This window comes from Schistosoma mansoni, chromosome 3, assembly GCF_000237925.1.
Source record: "Schistosoma mansoni strain Puerto Rico chromosome 3, complete genome".
Classification (NCBI taxonomy): domain Eukaryota; kingdom Metazoa; phylum Platyhelminthes; class Trematoda; order Strigeidida; family Schistosomatidae; genus Schistosoma; species Schistosoma mansoni.
The window spans coordinates 23,070,936-23,090,694 of NC_031497.1; the positions used below are offsets into that span (position 1 = coordinate 23,070,936).

The 19,759-nt window shown below is 38.4% G+C and overlaps 1 protein-coding gene across 1 annotated transcript; it reads left to right on the forward strand.

Annotated features, from left to right (window-relative positions):
* Positions 1-5,801: 5,801 nt before the first annotated feature.
* Smp_136740 (putative torsin A) lies at positions 5,802-12,527 on the forward strand (the record flags this gene model as incomplete). Its single annotated transcript, XM_018799695.1, has 5 exons — positions 5,802-5,871; positions 5,898-6,163; positions 7,596-7,771; positions 8,646-8,770; positions 11,917-12,527. 5 exons carry the CDS (start codon positions 5,802-5,804, stop codon positions 12,168-12,170), a joined length of 891 nt encoding a protein of 296 aa, XP_018651459.1. The 3' UTR covers positions 12,171-12,527.
* Positions 12,528-19,759: the final 7,232 nt, after the last annotated feature.

Here is a 19,759-nt window from a genome sequence, read left to right on the forward strand (position 1 = left end):
AGACAGATAATCCCGACTGGTGCTGGTATCGTAGCCAGTATGGCAAATCTTCTAGAAATTGCAGGAAGCCCTGCAATTAGCCAAACTCTAAGGCGACTGACACAAATAAAGACTCGGGGAACTTCCCAGCCGGCACGCGTTAACGGCAACCGTAGCCGGCGAACATAGCCGTCTGTTATATGTTACGGATGTGACTACGAAAGTTCGCTACCTCGTCGACACTGGCACAGAAGTTAGCGTTCTTCCAGCGAATTCCAACGACAGACTTCGCGAGTCCATTTTAAGCTTACAGGCGGCGAACGGAAAACCGATCGCTACATATGGTAAAAGGTACGTTTACCTTAACGTGGGTTTACGCAAACCCATCCACTAGATTTTCGTTGTTGCAGATGTGTCTATGCCAGTCATTGGTATAGACCTGTTACAATACCACGATCTACTCATCGAAACACGCTCACGAAGGCTAATAGATGGAAACACTAAGCTATCTGTTTGCGTAACTCCTTTTTCTGGTTGCAGATTATCCCCAGTCACAATTAAGCACGCCATAGACCCCTTATATCAACCATTACTCGATAAATACTACGGGATATATCATCCGCAACCGAGATTGCCGTGTGTAACCAGCAGTGTTACACATCACATCTCGACTACAGGACCACCTGTATTCTCGAAAACCCGCCGACTGGCTCCCGAAAAGCTTAGATTAGCTAAAAACGAATTCGACCACATGATGGACCTAGGGATAATTCGACCTTCAAATAGCCCATGGTCATCCCCATTGCACATGGTCCCTAAAATGGACAGCAATGATTGGCGTCCAACTGGTGATTATCGGCGTCTGAATGCTAAAACCATTCCCGATCGTTACCCGTTGCCTCACATTCACGATTTGACAGCTACCTTGAAAGGTACCACTGTCTTTTCAAAAATCGACTTGGTTAAAGCTTATAACCAAATACCTATAGCAACTGACGACATCCCGAAAACCGCCATCATAACTCCTTTCGGCCTCTACGAATTCTTACGAATGCCTTTCAGCTTAAGAAATGCCGCTCAAACCTTCCAAAGGTTCATAGACGACGTCTTCCGGGGTCTCAACTTCGTACATGCGTATGTTGATGACTGTCTCATAGCAATTCCGGACAGAGAATCACATCTCCAGCATCTGGACATTGTTTCTGAACGACTCCAAAGGCATGGCATTACTACAAACATTCAGAAATGCCAAATCGGAACAAACTCCTTAGACTTCTTAGGACACACCATTGGTGCTCAAGGCATCCGACCTCTTAGAAGCAAAGTAGCGGCCATTCTGGATTACCCAGAACCGATCACGATCGAGCAGTTGCGAACTTTCAACGGCCTCGTAAGTTTCTGCAGACGGCTCATACCTAAATGCGCGTCCCTTATGAAACCGTTAACCGACCAACTTCGTGGAAATGCGAAATCAATTAGTCTAGATGACACCGCTCGAAAAGCATTCTTCACAGTTGAGGAACATATCGCTAAGGCAACCCTGCGTGCTCATCAGGACACTCAAGTGCCCATTAGTATCGCCGTAGACGCATCCGACTCAGGAATCGGAGGAGTCTCATGACAATGGGTTAAGCACTCTTGGCAACCTTTAGGATTTTTCTCCAGACAGTTGCTAGATGCGGAATCTAGGTACAGCACTTTCGGTAGGGAACTCCTAGCTATGTATTGTGCTGTACGACATTTCCAACATTCCATCGAAGGAAGAAAATTCACTCTTTTTACCGACCATAAACCTCTTACCTTCTCTTTAAGTTCATCTTCAGACAAGTACTCACCGCGAGAGTCTCGACAACTGGACCACATTTCACAGTTTGCTTCAGACATACAACACATTTCTGGAGCAAACAATGTAGTCGCAGACACCTTGTCTCGTATAAGTTCCTTGAACAGTTTCCAAGGAATCGACCTTCTTAAACTAGCTCAGCTTCAAAAAGAAGACATTGATTTTCAGCATGAGTTATCCTCGACAACTCTAAAACTACGTATTAGGCAGATGGGAACAGGTAAGGAAACCTTACTTTGCAACAAATCTACAGGTAGGGATCGTCCAATAGTACCAAAATATTATCGACGCAACGTCTTCAATACGTTGCACAATCTTTCTCATCTAGGTGTTCATGCATCCATCAAGCTCATAGCCGAACGATTTTGCTGGCCTGGCATGAATAAAGACGTGAAGGGGTGGGCACGCCCCTGTGTAAGCTGCCAGAAATCTAAGGTGATTAAACACAACAAATGTCCCTTAGGCCCTTTCTGATGTGTGGGCGAGAATGACAGTGATTGGTTGTCTTGATGAGTCAGACATTAGATAGGATGACAGGTGTTATGTGTTATATATATTCCCCTATCCTTATTATGTATTAACTGTTCCTTGTTGATGGACACTTATTGATGGACTGTTATTGATTGACTGTTCCGTGTGTCGGATTTTCGTGTGGAAATATATTGACGTTATAGTCAGGCTAATCTTGTGTTCTTGATCTGAGTTGTGCTGAAGTCCTGTAGAATAGACACTGGGTGGGAATCTAGTGTAGATATTCGTCTAAGGTAAATTAACGTCCCACATACGTGTAAGAAGTAAAAGGACTGTTATAACCAGAAACCCCTAGAGTTATAATCAGCATCCCTATTTGTTTATGACACTTTCAAAACTCTCGATGCTCGTTTCGACCATGTTCATCCAGATTTGGTAGGACCCTTACCCGATACAAACGGTTTCTCATAACTCTTAACATGCGTAGACCGTTTCACTTGATGGCCAGAAGCAGTACCTATTATGGACATTACTGCTGAAACAGTGGCTCGCGCTTTCGTCGAACGATGGGTAGCAAATTTTGGCTGCCCTTCAACCATCACAACAGACCGCGGACGCCAGTTCGAATCTGGACTTTTCCGTTGTCTGACCTCACTATTAGGAATCACGCGCTTCCGAACGACTGCCCACTACCCACAAGCACACGGGTTGGTAGAACGTTTTCATCGTCAACCTAAAGCTTCACCATCAGCTACAAACGTCCCACAGTGGACAGTCGCTCTTCCACTCGTCTTGCTAGGTATCCGCAATGCAGTGAAAGCTGACATTGGATACACTGCATCTCAACTCGTTTATGGAACGACACTCCGACTCCCAGGAGAATTTATGGATCATTCAGCTTCTTCATTGAACATGGATCTAAACTCTTACACGAGTAGGCTTACAAACGCTATGCGTTCAGTTAAACCTGCTCACACTCGACCTCAATCAACTGATATTTTCGTTCAACCTGAATTACGACATAGTACACACGTCTTCGTTCGTCGAGACTCACATCGAGGACCTCTCGAAGCAGCATACGAAGGATCCTTCAAAGTTCTTCAACGCGAACCTAAGTACTATGTAGTCGATAAGAACGGTACGAACGATAGCATCAGTATCGATCGACTCAAAGCAGCGTACTTAGAAGGAAACCCTAGCTACGTCAATTTTCCTTCGGTACTAGCAAACGACACAGCTACTACACCTATAGTACCCCACACGACTGCCAACACACACCTTGATATTTCGTCAACGTCGAAAAGACTTAAGACAACGCGTTCTGGAAGAAGAGCAAGATTTCCAGAACACTTAAACGACTATTGCACGTAGGACACAAACTTCACCTCGAATTTCCTTTTGCATTATTTATCATTCTTATATATTCATTCCAAAAAAACAATTTTTTTCTTATGAGAGTATATATATATTTTTTATACATAATAAAAAGACCAAAAAACCCTTTTTTTTACAATCGCTTTTACGCTGTCGCAAGTGTATTAGTTTATATATGTATTTTTTTCCGCTCACCTTGTGTCCTTACGCAAGTACGTGTATTTCGACATGCTCTCACACGTTCTATTTTTTTCTTTTCCAGGACGGCTGGTAAAGAACGACGAAGTTTCACAAGGAATCAAAATTTTCATTGTACTTTGTTTCCTTATTACTACGTTATACTTCATGGTCCCTTAGTATAAGGAGAGACGACCAGACGCTGCTAAACATAGCAAGCTATCAGAAGAGTGTTTACCAACGACAAACTCGTTGGGTTTAAACTTCTGGCTGGCTACGTCTTAGAGGCATCACTACCTCACTAGGAGGGGGAGTGATCTGTAGCTGTAAATAATTCCCCAAACTCGATAGCTTTCTAAGTGTTCGACATTGGATGCTGACCACATCGTTTTAAGTGGACTTGTTTAACTGAAGGCGTTCGGTCATGCATCCGCACCAGATCACATTACGACCCAGCGTGGGACACAGCTCTTACGTTCACTAGCCAGATTAGAGTAAACGCTTCTCGATATATCGATAACGTATCAAATATATCTTTACGATCTCTTCGCATCTGACTTCTGGTTTTATCTAATTGGGGAAGATTCGAATATAGAAGGTGTTACTGGTTGCTAATTGTAAAATCAGAATACTGGTTGTATCTTCAACCTTTTAACAGCATTATGTATGTAGCATGTAGATATGGGACTGTAACTTAGGCATAGACGATATATGAGTTCGCAAAACTGACAATTTGAAAAATGAACCCTGTTTGATATATTACATAACAATTAGTTGCATCTGGTCTTTTCATAGTTCCCCAACAGATGCGTCAGGTATCCCGCTGACTTTCGCTTTATCATCGGGTGATCTTGCATTTGTAGACCATATTTTGGTTTTAATAACAATAATCTGATCCTATAAGTTTCACTTAGATCGATTGTTCTCGAGATCAATACAAAACTGTCTAAACAGACAGTGAATGAAGTCAATCGAAAATTTCCATTTTTTCATATAGTACATAAATACTGAAACACTTTACCAGCTTCAAAAATTACTTATCAAGAAACCGGGTTTTCGCAATGATATTTCTTCTAGGTGTTAGCAGACGCTAACCGAATGACCATCTTTATTCATGGTTTCTGAATTTTATCCGTTTGAAATCTTTTGAAAGCTTGTTGTCGGATCCAGCTTGTGTGGTAGCATTCTGTCATTTAATCGCTTATCTGCCTGAACATTAGCCTGATGTTTAGCTCAGTGAATTAGTTTTTAGATTTAGAGCTGACTACGCATTAAAGGAGTGCTGTCAAGTCGGTGAACTTGAGGGAGGACCATTGACAAAATTCGTCTAACCATTCATGAACCCTAGTAAGCTCATAGCAAGCATTGCGCTCATGTAAATTAACCAATATTGGTGTGTGAAGCTTTCCGTGACGTTCTGTGGCATTAGAAAAGTGATCATTCACTTCTAAATACACTATTCTTTCGGTCACTTCACATTATTGAGCTTCATCATAAACATTTGAAACAGAACACGGAAAAGCCCTCACAAAAGTTCGTTCAAACCTTTTCATAGTTAGAGTTTATAAGCTACGGAACTCCTTAAATCAGCGGTATAGATGGAGCTTTCTGTAGAATGCTCAGCATTTATGTTAGTTCTGTAGATTTTGAAAGAGACTACCTTTTGTGCTCTCTGATGATCCCCCGTCCAACTATACACTTACTTCCTCCTTCATATTCAGAAAAATAAATCACTACAATCAGTTGTAACGGAGAACACCCTCATAACACCCAAACACAGTTCAACAGATAAACAGCCACCTGATCCGGCCAAGTCACCTTGAATTTGCCTTTCAAAACATTACGCGGTATAGTTGGATGCATGCGTTACAACGTGATTCTCTTCCTCCTGCTCGCAAGTTCCGATGCTTTTCCGTTTGTTGCGCTTGTACCGTTCTCAGTAGCAATAACAGGAGTAATGTACAAATATGGTTTAAACTGTTTCCTGTATGAATGCTGCTCTTCAGCCGTTCATTTCAACAAGACAAGTAGGCTCTCAAAATTTCATTTCCAGGCTTGGAACAATCACTTTCGGATGAATTGCATGGTCAGCATATCGCAGCTGAGCGTGTGTATCATCATTTAGTCGATCATATTGCTGGTGGTTCTCCACAAAAGCCCCTAGCATTGTCATTCCATGGCTACACTGGTGTTGGAAAGAATTTTGTTTCAAATATTATTGTGAATAACGTCTTGAGATTGGGAACACGGAGTCGGTTTTACCATTTCTATGATGCGACAATACATTTCAAGCATGCCTCCCGTATTTCGGAGTACAAAGTTAGTTTGCAGATGTTATCAATCACCTACACTTAATTGACATCTTAACGAACATTAGATACCCTATATCGGCCAGTTATTCCCTTTTTTACTTAGGTGTTCAACCTTAATATCCTTCGTAACTTTTCACTTGGTCAAACATTCATGACTTTCTTCAAATTAGCAACCAACGAGAGTGCATCACTATTTTTTTCGAAGAACCTAGTATCCTTCATTATTTTCATGAGTTTGGTTTCCCCATATATTCTAAAAACCAAAATCTCTATATCGTTGAAGTATGTCTTTTTGTCTCCCACTGTATTTATTTATTTGTTTACTTAAACATAGGTCGGCACAAGGCATCAAATACATATACGCCACACAAATCGTACGATATGTGCGAGGGCTGGGATGTTGCTCAGGTGCCCAAACTGGGGCACCTAGTTTTCTTAGGGAGCCGCTCCCCTAGCCTTTGACCTAAAGGTTTTATCCACAAGGCATTGGGGCAACGTAAGGAGATACGGTCCCATGGTATACACAGCCCATGTGCACCATTTGTTTGGAATCAGGGTTTTCCAACACCTCTAGGTGGATCCTTCATATCCACCAACCCGGTTAAGGCGCCTGACATTCGCTTTTCGTCCTCTTGACTTCGTGAACGGCGGTGCCGCTGGAAGGTTGTGAGTAGGGCTTCCCTGATGGTGGTTGTATGCACGTGGCCACGTGAGAGCATTTCGAGAGGGAAAGCTGACTCTCCTACCCTCGGCCGTACCAGGGCACTCGGGGTCACTTCTTTCTGTATTCATTCTAGATTTCTCTTTAGTTTGTTTGTGATATATCTTCATTATCTTTGATACCATTTTACATCATTTCTTGGACATTAACTATTCTGTGTCAGGAAACATACCAGTTAGTTACTACCTATGTGTGCGATTCCGGGGCAAGTAACTGCAATCTTTTGATGACGTCACTGTTATTTGCATATATTACCAAGTCCTTATTTTGGTGAATTTGTTCTAACTAGATTTAGAGGGTGAAAAATTCATGGAAATTTATGATTTTCGAGTTGTATAGTATGATTAGCGATCTTCACTTAAATCAAGCAAGTATATCAAGCTTGCACTCAAAAGTTTTTCTGCTTTTATCTATCGCTCGCGGCTTAAATTGCTTGTTGCCCCCCACCCAAATATTGATTTATATTTTCATCGTTCAGTGTTCTATTTATTGTTTTCCATGATTTTCTGCTGAATGAGATATAGTACACAAGTAGACAGTTTTTCCATAATAACGGTTTGCTTTGCTATCTTATGTACAGGTCTTAGTCACTTACCCAACCCTGCAAGTTGTCAGAAGGGTAGGAGTAATTGAGTTTCAGTAGGCATATAGTTTCATTAGTGTAGAATTCAGTGTCACCATTTTAGTTAACAAATATCCCGTAATTTTTCGTTTTTAGGAACGTCTTTATCAAGATCTACATACAGCTGTTTCCGAGTGCCCAACATCAATATTTGTTTTCGATGAAATGCACAATATGCCTCATGGAATATTGGATATACTGTCACCCTTATTAGAGGTCCGTGAAACGGTTGAAGGTGTTGATTTTAGAAAGTCAATATTTATCTTTTTGAGGTATGTGAAAATGTATGAGTTGAGGCCTTTTCAGTATACCTCTATAAATCTTGATCAGCGCCATTGAAGTGAAGTCATACAACATTCAGCTGCAACGTGGTATAGATTAAGTAGATAGTTTTGTGTCTCGGTTGCCATTTTTTGATGTGATTAATTACCTAAAAAGAACTTTCATATTTTTGTTTTTCTTCACCTTTGTTTACTCTGTTTATCCGAGTAAGATTAGGGTTATGGAAGGTTAATTGTAATTTAATAAGGACTTGGAACCAGTTCATGGCATATTTTACCATTCGTTTAATCAATTTAAGGGATATCAATATACTGGTTAAGGTTAATTAAATCTCGGAAATCTGTGTTTGAGTTCCCTGGGTGATATGGGTGAACCTTATGCAGAATGGTCCAGATGAGTTCGTTGATTATATTGTAAATCTTGAGGATCCGTTTTTCTGTCTCATGATCCTTTTCGTGTTTGTCCTATGCTGTTATGAAGTGTAATGGCTTAAGCCAATGCATTTAGTATAATATTTAGTGTTATATCAGTAGCTGCTTATTTTTGTGAAATCTACACTGAGAATAGTCATTTTTCTGTGGTCAGCCAAATCTGTATAGTTTTAATTCAATCACTCTGAAATTTATTGATGCATGTGTTAAGACATGCGATGATACTCAAGATGTGCAGTCCGCACTTATTCATTTGGCAATCAATGTCTGTAGGTATCGCATGTGTTTTGCACATTCAAAGTACGAAGCAATTTTAAAAGACTGACAAGACCTGTGCGTACACTCACTTTCGGTAATAAGCAGTTATCTCAAATGATGCTCTTAATATCTAATGTTTTGTACGTGTTTAAATTTGTTTTTCCTATTAAATTAGTAATGCTGGTGGTAATTATATCAATCGACGTACGTATGAGCATTTAGTTGACGGAAAGAAGCGAGAAGATCTGCGTTATACAGATGTCGATCGTTTTTTAGCCAAATCAGCATTTAATAATGAAGGTAAATATTACATTTGTTTGATTTTCTTTGTTCGAATTAGTGGCTTTAGAATATTTTAATGTTCGGTGCCTAGATACTTTTAGTAGAAAGCTTGTTAACACTGATCCAGTAAGGCATATTTACATCCTCAAGGTAATTAATAATACTTTGGATATCCGAATTGTCACTACTCAGAGTTACAGTTAGAGTCTAGTTGACCCGTCGTTTGAAGACCATTACCGAACTATTCATGACTGGGAAATCTTTTCACTACTGAAAAACACCACATTGCTCAATAATCTGTCTGTATTTTAGTATTTACCGATGATATTACATCAAGATATTTATGGCAAAGCATTCAGAATACCAAAGTTTCGTTAATCTTTTTAATAGTAAACTTATTGTAACCTGGATACAATCAAGGATAAGTCTTACTATCAGTTAAATGATTTCAAAAGTTACTTCGACAAACGTATTACTATCTCGAAATTCGAATGGACAGTTTAAGTGGCCGTGCACAGAGGAGAGTCGTCACAGTAGTCAACGAGGACTCTTTTTTCGGAGTTCAGATAACGGTGACCGTTTCCTGCAGTTCTGTACAGACTACAACCTGTTTCTAGTCAACACTATTGACACAGTCATCGCCAGTGTACTACTTGACGTTCTATCTCTACAACTCAAGCCTGGAGTCAGATTGATCACATCGAGATCGACTACAGCTAGCGTGGCTATACACAAGACCGTGGCTCCTTTTGCAGTTATTATCTAGGTTGTTATCATGCCCTTGTTTGCGCTAATCTTATCGTACGTCTCAGTGACCAACAAATTCATCGTCCTAAACGAATCCATATAAGCAAATTGGCTGCAGCTTCGGTCACAACTAAATATCAAACCAAACTAGGCTCAAGTCTAACTCCCAACCCACCTAAAAGCATAAGTGAGCTGTGGTTGCATTTTCGTGACGTCGTGAAAATGTCAGGTAAAGTCGCTTGCGGCTTCGTGAAGCCTCTCATTCGTAAACACTGGGTTTCTCCGGGCTTCGTGAAACTTGTTGAGCACGTCGGTCTACTCCGACCAGGCGTGTGTTGGACGAAAAACGTAGATTTTTAAGTAAAAATGTTCTTTCGGATTTATTTGTTATCAAATTAAAAAATATAATCTACAAAATTGCATTCTTAGTTAACTTGACTCTCATTTTTCTATAGAATAATTAACTACATAGAATTATGATGTAGTGTATTTCTGTTCCGTTTTTTGCTAATGAAGCAGCATTTTAATTGTTGAAGTTAGATAGTGCTTTGTGTAGTTGTAAAGTATTCAGTTTTCAACCATTGAGTTGCACGTTGATATCCACCCAACCCCTTGTAGTGAACAAGAACACGGATGGGGACAATCGAATGTATTTGACACGAAAACTATAGACTATCTCACTAAAATCTGACAATCATATAGTAAACAGTTAATTTGCAAAATAACAATCGATTGTCTCAATCTTGACTGTTTCTTCTGCAAATATCAATCTATCTTCTCTGATTTCATTGTTCATTCATTTTGATACCGAATGCGTTCCGCTCCCGTCCTTTCCTTATCAATCTTCTAGTAAAATACATTCTACACCTGACCATCTCCATATACTACTTATGGGGATATAAGTAACCCACACTACACCCTTACCTCATTTCGGGTAACCGATTAGTTGTCACATAAGAAAATCCCTGTGGCTTAAAGTTGAGTACAAAGATCTATATTTGGTCATTAAAGTACATTAATTAATTGAGGACGAAAGGAAAACTCCATTTCAATAATAAAATTAAACTAGTTATTTCTTGTTACCATGAGTTCCATACGATGGAAATGTTACAGTTGGTCTGTAAAAGTGAATTCTGTTTTATTTTTGTTTTTATGTAATTCATTCACAAATTATTCTTAATCAAAATAATTGACTTATCATTTGGATTTTTAAGATCACTAATCATTATTCGCGAAAATTTCAACTGAATAGGTAAATAGTTGAAATCATGAGTCAATTGAAGCCAGACCACCATGGTAAACCTGGAAGCACTGAACAGCTGTTTCATCCTATTGCGGCACTCCTCATCAAAGCGCATTTACGATCCCGCCTCGCGAGATTCGAACCCAGGACCTATCAGCCTCGCGCGCGAGCGCTTAACCACTAAACCACTGAGCCGGCCGGCATCTAACGGTGTTAATGCCTAACTTCAACCAATCCACGAAATCGAACAACCATTCACAATTGTCTTCAGTGAGTTACTATCTCACAACAGATCTGGTTGAACTGCACTGGCCACTGCTTCTCACTAGAACTTCAGGTAACACCTCATGGAGCCAGTCACTACTGAGCATAACAAAATTCATTGTTTTTCTTTGAAATAGAACCGAATATAAAAAACTTGCATTCACTTCACACAAAAAAAATAATTCCCTCATGACAAAATGTTTTATAATAGACTTGTAATGATTTATATGTTGTGTATAACTAGATATTGACAAAAACTGCTGTTAGTTTCATTTATTTTGTATGATGATTGTGATCGTGTTAGACCCCCACATGCCCTGGTACGGCTGAGAGTGGGGAGAGTCCTCTCTTCCTCTCGAAATGCATTCATATGGCCACGCGTATATAGCCTCTGCCGGGGAAGTCCTACTCACTGCCTTCTCGTGGCCACGGTGTTGTTTACGAAATTGAGAGGACAAAAAGCGAACGTTTAACGCTTTAACCGGGCCGGTGGACACGGAAAGTCCACCAAGAGGAGTTGGAAAACTCTTGTTTCAAACCAGTGGTGCACATGAGCTCCACGGTCCTGAAGGAACAAATGGCGTATAAACCAATCGTTGGTCACCGACTACCATGAGACTGCATCTCCTTACGACGCTCCACTGCCTTATGAATCAGATCTTTAGGTCAAAGGCTCGGGGTGTGGCCCCCTAAGAAGATTACCTGCTTCGGTTTAGGCACCCAGGCAGTATCACAGCCCTCACACAAATCAAATGAAATTTGTGTGGAGCATATGTATCTGGTGTCCCCTTTGTACCAATATTTATGTGTTTAAATAAAACGAAAAAATGCTTTACGACAATGTTATGATAAATTATCGTTGCTATTTAAAGTTATATAATATCCTTTGTTTTCTCGTTTGTTACCATAGGTGGCCTTCAATACTCTGAACTAATTACTAAACATTTAATCACAGCTGTTATTCCATTTTTACCATTACAACCAACTCATATTAGAAAATGTGTTCAAGATGCTGCTAAACGACGTAATGTTACATTTTCTGAAGATATGGTTGAATTTGTATTAGATGAACTTGAATGGTCACCGGAAGGCAGTAAATTTTTCTCTGTTTCCGGTTGTAAAAGAGTCTATGAAAAAGTTGGATTTTATTTACAACAATTATAAGATTTTGTTATTTCTTATCTATCAACTTAAAAAAAAGAAAAACAAACATTATTTTGTATATAATTTGGTATTTCTGTATCATCATCATCTATGAAGTATTTTTCCACTTTCCCTTTTTTTGGGGGGGGGAGATGATTATCTACGGATATATGCAATTTATTAATTTGCCGAAATGATCTTTGTTGCAAATTCTAGTAACTTTAAATACAGATTGAACCTATGTATGTCTCTTCATTCTGTTTCTTTTTTTCTTCTTCTTCATGTAAACAACAAAGGATTTGATTGTATTTTTATTACGCATGTCATTTGAATTGTAAAGGTGATCAACATTCTATTAAAGTATCCTTTGTGTTTATGATAGAAATGATGTATTTGAGTACTGATAGTTATGTGAGTGATTATATAGGATATCACTAAAGATTCACATTGTGAAAATGAGAGCAACACATGTAAGCGAACAATATTGTTTTCAATTAGATCGTCATCAGGCTTTACTCTAATATATATATGAATATTAATACTAAAATGTTAAGCCAATCAACACGTTTTCGGCTGTAGTAAATTCGCGAAATCAATGCTTAAAGCGTTTATTTAGCTTCCTCTGTTTTTTAGTGTATAATTTGGCTCTTTTGTTGCTTCGTAACTTTACCTGGGGTACCAATTACCCTACTGAACCTCACTCTCCTTATTTAAGATTTATAGGGGTCCACAAAACTGCGTATTGAGTATAAATTAACAGTAAAAGATACACTGAATTTGTGTGAATCGTTGTTTTCTGCAAGAATTAAGACGATATGACGAGTAACCCGTAAGTCCTAAATGTTTGTAATCCTCTCTTCAGTTACTGAAGTATTATCGCATGAAATAGCTGTTTTTTAATAATTGACTAGTGATGTTTGTAGTGATTTATGTTCCAGAGACATTTCGGTCGACTTAAGCGATGCGTTTCAACGCATAATACTGAGCAAGCGTTTTGGAAGCTGGATTGAATTCGATAGTGTGTTTAAGGAGTTCCAAAAAGTATGGATGCATAATTCTATCCCTTCTCAGACTACCCATACGCATTACATTCACGGCGAAAGTGAACTGCTGAAGGACGTGAGATTTAAATACAGTTTTGTGGTGTTTCATTGCACATTTGGTCATAGGCGTAAACCACAAGGTCTATCAGTGAATAAAAAACCGTGAGAACTCTAACTAACATGTGACGTTTAAGGTCTAAGTTTCGAAACTGCCAATCAAGGTTCCGCATGAAATCGGAGGGTGATGAATATGTCATAAAGTCATACGAGATGCTTCACAATCATCCGTGTAGTAGTTCATGGGTGGTTTGTGATCCATGGACCAGAAGATTGTTCTCAGAAGAAAAAGAAAATTTGAAGCCGGCGATACTACAATCAGCGTCAGCAGATGAATTAATATAAAGTATTAAAGACCGAACTGGTGAACAGGTTACTGCTGCTGATGTGAAGACTATGAACGCTCAACTCTCCACAGGTAATTGTGTAAAAGTATATTTTAGGTTGTTATACACGAATGCAAGTATTTGATATATTGTGGCAAAATGGTGAACTAAGAGAGTATTCAGAAAATGGATATGTCGCCAGAATCTGCTTTAGTACTTATGAGCAGATAGAATTATATAACAAATATCCGGAAGCAGTTTGTATTGATTCTACTTACAACACCGATAATAAAAAGTATCTATGTTTTCTTCCAATTCCGCTTTGTAGATTTTCTTTATACCAGTTAGTAATAACCGATAATTTTGGACGAGGACGTCCTGTTATATTTACATGGACAAAAAAAGAATTTCGATCAGATGTAACGTGGATTTTGGATAAATTTAGAGAAATGGGGAATACGTCAAACACGCAAACTTTTGTTATGGATTGCTGACGAGTGAAAAGCGTGGCAGTCCGCATTACACACAGTAGTGCAAATATAATTTTATGCGCGTTTCACGTATGTCACGCTTTTCGTAAAAAGGTACAGTAATCGCGATTTTGATGAAATTGCCTTTAGACTCGTGATAAAAACTTGAGAATTTACCTTAGTAGGTTAGTAACCGCTGAAACTGTTGGAAGGTAATAGCTGAAATTCAATAAGTAAATGAAATAGCAACTGATAGGATGTACCTATAAGTGTCTTACTTGCTGTAAACAGTGCTCTTCATTTTCTAACCTTCCTACAATTTCATCTAGTTATTTGATATTAACAACCAACTTTCAGGCGCCAAATGAAGGGACTCACAAACTTTAGTTAGTCATATGAAATTTGAGAAAAATCCAATTACGACGTTCATAATACTGTTAGTGGTTCACTGTTTACTGGTAAGCACCATTTAGCGATTACTCTTCAACATGCATTAAAACTTTGCTCATGATTTGGTCAGTGATTTCGGATTCTGTTAACAGAAATTTATATTTTAACCCTATACGAGACATCGTAAACTAGTATTATCTACGACATGTTTTAGTTACCATGCTCATAATAAACACGCATCGCTTTACTTAAGAAGAGTATTTGGCTAACTTATGTGGTACTTACAGTCATGTTCTACACAATTCCTGTATAAATTCAGAAAGCGGGCAGAAAAATCGATCAACGCCAATTGTTACTTACATATTTTTTCTTTCTCACAATACGTAATAATATATCATTCCAGGTAACAACGATGATACTTATCATGGATAGAATTGTTTACGGCTGTGTATTAATAGTTCATATCGTAATGTAGCACGTTATATATTGACGTTATTATCATTATTACCATTGAAAGATTCATGAATAGTTTGACTCTCAATTGCTTCAATTTACAATTTATAAACAACTACCAACACTCATGTTCATCACTACCATAATAAGCGAGGTGAGTCATATGTAAATTATTTTACAGTTTGTTTTTGCTTGAAACCATAAGTTCGGTCTATTTTTGACTTGATAAATGGTGAATTTCACTTGCCTGAGTTTGCATTGTTACAAATTACCAAATTAGGCTGACTAAACATTCATCCAGGTTGTCAGCTCCAAATACGTCAGGCAACCAATAGACTGCAATAAGCGCCATGTAACAAGAATAAATATTACAAAAATTGACATATGACGGAAAAATGCTGTGGTTAGCTGATAAAAAACGACATTACAAATCCGCGACAACATGTAACATATGAGCGAGAATCAATGACATGACTTTTCAAACATGCCCGAATGTATTGTATCTGGGATTCAAAATCGAGCAGTCATCACTACAAAAGAATCATTGGTTCATTCAAACACCACAGCTTAAATTGGAGTCTAAGTGTCTGCAATCCATTGTACTTCTTCTTCTCAAGTTCATCTTACGTCTGTCCGACAGTGTATTGGATGTAGACTCTGTATTATCTAAAATGCACCCGTTAGCATTAGAATTAGCAACCGAAATTGGGACAGACTCACCTGATTCCTGCAATTGTATACAACCATCATGTCAGTTGTGTAGTGAAACCACTGATATTTAGAATTTGCATCATAGACTTGTGGTGGATCCCAGCAAAAGAGCTGAGTCAAGATATAACAATACGCAAAGTTACCAACATTATGCCAAGAGAATTAATACTGCAAACCTAAGCGTATGCCTATGAGTAACGCAAAAGCTAATAAATTACAGTTAAAATATAAGAAGGTATATTGAACAAGAAAATGGTAACAGTGTTATCAAATGAATGTTACTTGTAAGCTGCTCCCCGAGATAACAACCACAAATAAGTTCGCTTGATTAACAAAGGTTCCTCTGCACGTGATGGCACCAACAGCGAAATGAAGGGGAATAAATCCGATAGTATTATTTAGTAATGATCCTGGCCAAAGCTCCAACGTAGTGTGGGAAGGCCTGAAAAGGTGCTATAATCTTCAATCAAAGGCCGTGGCCACTAACGCAGACTAATGGACGACGGAGCGTTTACATCTTGAGAACCGCAGTAGTGTTGCTTAGATACACGAGTTGACATGAAAATCGCCAGTACACCTCGGTTCCTCAGTAGTTCCGGGAACGCGAAATTCCAGGATTAGGATTGTGCAACAAGTAATTTCCTGATCTGTTTTTTCAAAAGTGTTTAAAAGGACATAACTGACCCCTAATGCAGTCGTGAATAATATACAGGTCGTCCGTCTCCATAAACAATGAAATATAAGCCGCCAAATCCTGCGATACGGCACACGTACCGTTAGTGGAAAGAAGACTTAGCCAGGTTACCGTTAAATTCATTCATTAATATTATTCAACACGTTTGTAGAAGCAGGTAAATTTCTGTGCTTCTTGAGTGCAATAGGGAAGCAACAAATTTTCAGGTGTGTCAAGATTTTACTAGAAAGAACACTGTGTCAACACAAGGCGGAAACAAACGGTGACCGACTACAATTGTGAAGGCGCCACATGTATCCAAGTTCTGAAAGACGTAAAATCAAAGTTGATTCTGAAAAACCCTCTGAATTAACAAATATCCTATCAGTGAGTAGCGCACTCGAAACCCTCAAAATTCAGAAAACAACAAAGTGGTCTTGATTCGAGCGATATTCTTCCTGTTAATTTAGATATGCTGACTATGAAAAGTTGCATTGATTATGACTCAGATAAAACCACTCAAAGTTTCCTCGATGAGACGCACAGTTGTAGCAAATGCTAAGCGGTTAACGGCCAAACGGTAGCAAAAATAATACAGCCGAACGTGCAATATACATAGATATATTGACAACTTGGAAACTATTGGGAACATATCTAAAAACATTGGAGTTTCTCCAAACTGAAAAGTAGAATAAACTTTGAGAATACATGTTTGTAACATGTTACGGCAACTCTTATAAAACAACCCGAACTTCAGCTGGCTAATTAGTTGAATGTGTAAAACAGATAGCCTTCTTCGTCTGTCTCCTGAAATGTTCAATATGCTTATATCAGATGTCAGAGCAAATGGCAATCAGAAGACGTTTTCTGCAACTCGGCGGACTTCTCTGACAGTAGAGGTGAATATGTTACCATTGATGAGAGGATTATTGAATCTACTTCTCCCCAAAACACAACTCTTACCTTAACCAATCCAACCACTATTCATAAAGCTATCAGTAACGACTTATTCTCCAACCTACTCCTTCATTTAACCTCTCAGTTCCTTGGTCTTTGATTCATTCCTCAGTATCTCTCCGACAAAACTAATTACCTTAAAACCCTTTTACACCTTGTGAATCCTAGCATTGCATTTATCATAGAAACATCGCAGAAGTCATTGTTAACTGTTCACTCCTTAGGCGGAGATAAATACCTTTTCTCTCGACCCAACAGATAACACGTAATTGGATGCGGTACAATTATCTGTGTCCGTTTGAGCATTCAAGGATGTTAATTTGAGAATGAATAGCTTGATGTTATAGATAACTATACTTGACTTACTGTTCAGTGCGGGTCGCGAAAATATCAACTGGTCGGATGTATATACCGACCATCCAATACTTGTACTAACTTTGAAAAATTGTTACCAAACACATTTTTCATTGGTTTCCACAAACTATATACGCTTAAATTCATTAAGGGAGATTTTAAGCTACCGAGCACCAAATGGGACTCGACTTTGGTATCAGATCAATATAATGAGTTGGTTGAAGAAATGGAATTTGTGGGTGTGTTCAACAGATCAGAACTCCTACAAGAAGAGGTCATATTTTTAACCCAGTATTTTCAGCCAGCTTTGATCCTGTGACAGTTCACATCAGCTTCGAATTTCTTGTGGGTGACCATAGAGTCGTAACGAGTATATTTTGTCCTCCAACGACCATGCTTTCAAGTTGTAAGGCTACAGCAGATTATCACAGTAGGACGTTTAGTCAAAAAACATGGAGACGCACGAAATAATTCACTCGTCGCCTTCTATTAGATTTGTACTTCACCACAAATGACGTAGACACCGTAGTTTTGGATTTTTTACACAGCTTGGTGTGTTGCTTTTATTATAACACTTTAAACGTCAGATTCATGATTGGTAACGTCAACAAGATCCAAAATACATCTAAACCTTTTGAGAGAAAATTCCTCAGACACCACTCCATGTAGAGCATAATAACCTTAACTTATTTATCGCAAATCAGATGTCCGTTAACTGTATTAAGCAATGCTTTGCGTATAAAGACTCTAGCTTATCAACTACTCCGTTTTTCAAATCTTATCTGAGATCAACTTCTCTGAACACAACCACATTCTTTACGGGCCATTTATTGGGAGCACTAGAGCTAGAAGAGTGGACTCTGTACGTCAGTATCTCTGAGGTAATGCTATACATTCCTACTAGGATACCTGAATTTTAAAACTCCAAAGCAAAACAACAGGACTAGTTAATAAATCCCACACGAAGGGCCTCTTGTCTTTATTATTATTGGCATACTATGTCCGTGGTTTGTTTCATTCCAAAATGAATATCAACTAATAACAAAGTACAACGGCTTTTGCTTACCTCCCAAACCAATAATTATCGGGGTTTTCCAGTGAAATGTATTCGGTTTACTTTGCTTCTCATGTATATAAACCATGTATAAAATATCATAAAATTTGAGAGACTATACTAATATGCTGATGACCCAAAGACAGTATAATAATAATTTATTCTCAAATAACAATGTGCCACATGAAACATGCCAGTTTACAAGCATGATCAAAATGTTACAAATGGTATAAAATCTACCGTAGTAAGTTGCTCAGGTTGATATTTCATAAAAAACACTGGTTATAGTAACAGGGGATATATTTTATATAAGAACTTTCGTCTAAATTATAACGAATAGTTTCACAGTATTTGAGCACCGAGTTGATGTAAGACATTAATTAGGAATAATATATTTGTAAAATCTCAGCGAATGAATTTGTAGTTGTTTACATAAGAATATGAATAACGCTAGTGAAACTGTTGTTCATTGAATAAAAAGGCGCGCTTTATGAAATCTGTATCGGGGCTAACAAATGTCTAGATCCGTTAATAACAAGGCCTGTTATGGTAAATCAGTTGAACACATCAACTTCGACGAACTACTCTATAATCCCTGATAATGTTCTCCAGGTAACAAATTTATTAGGATTTAGTAAATGCAACTATTGATCTTTCTGAAATGTCGAAGGTATTACTTAAGGATAAGGCAGAAGCAGTATGTTCTATATGTGTGTTCTTGGTGGTATTGGATCCTAACCACTGATCCTTGAAGCCAAACATACAATAACTGAGGAGGTTTACATCCAATATTAAACATCTAGGGAAGGTCGAAAATGATAAACGTGGAGAGCCTGATTGGTATGACATGACACAGCCACACAGATGTGGTCACTATATATTATCTCTTGCTTTTTCGGTGGGACTATACTTTATGGACGACCTTTGAGCGGATCTCAAGTGACCTTGAGAAATGTTAAGCAATCAGTAAACAGTCAGTATAGAGTGAAAATATATTATACAAAACCAAAGAATTAAAGTGGATACATCTCTTTTATATGGTCCAAAAACTTTTCAAGGTTAGAAAAACGTTCGAAGGTTTTAAAATCGTAATGCATAAGGTAGAGGAACCCATTCATATGG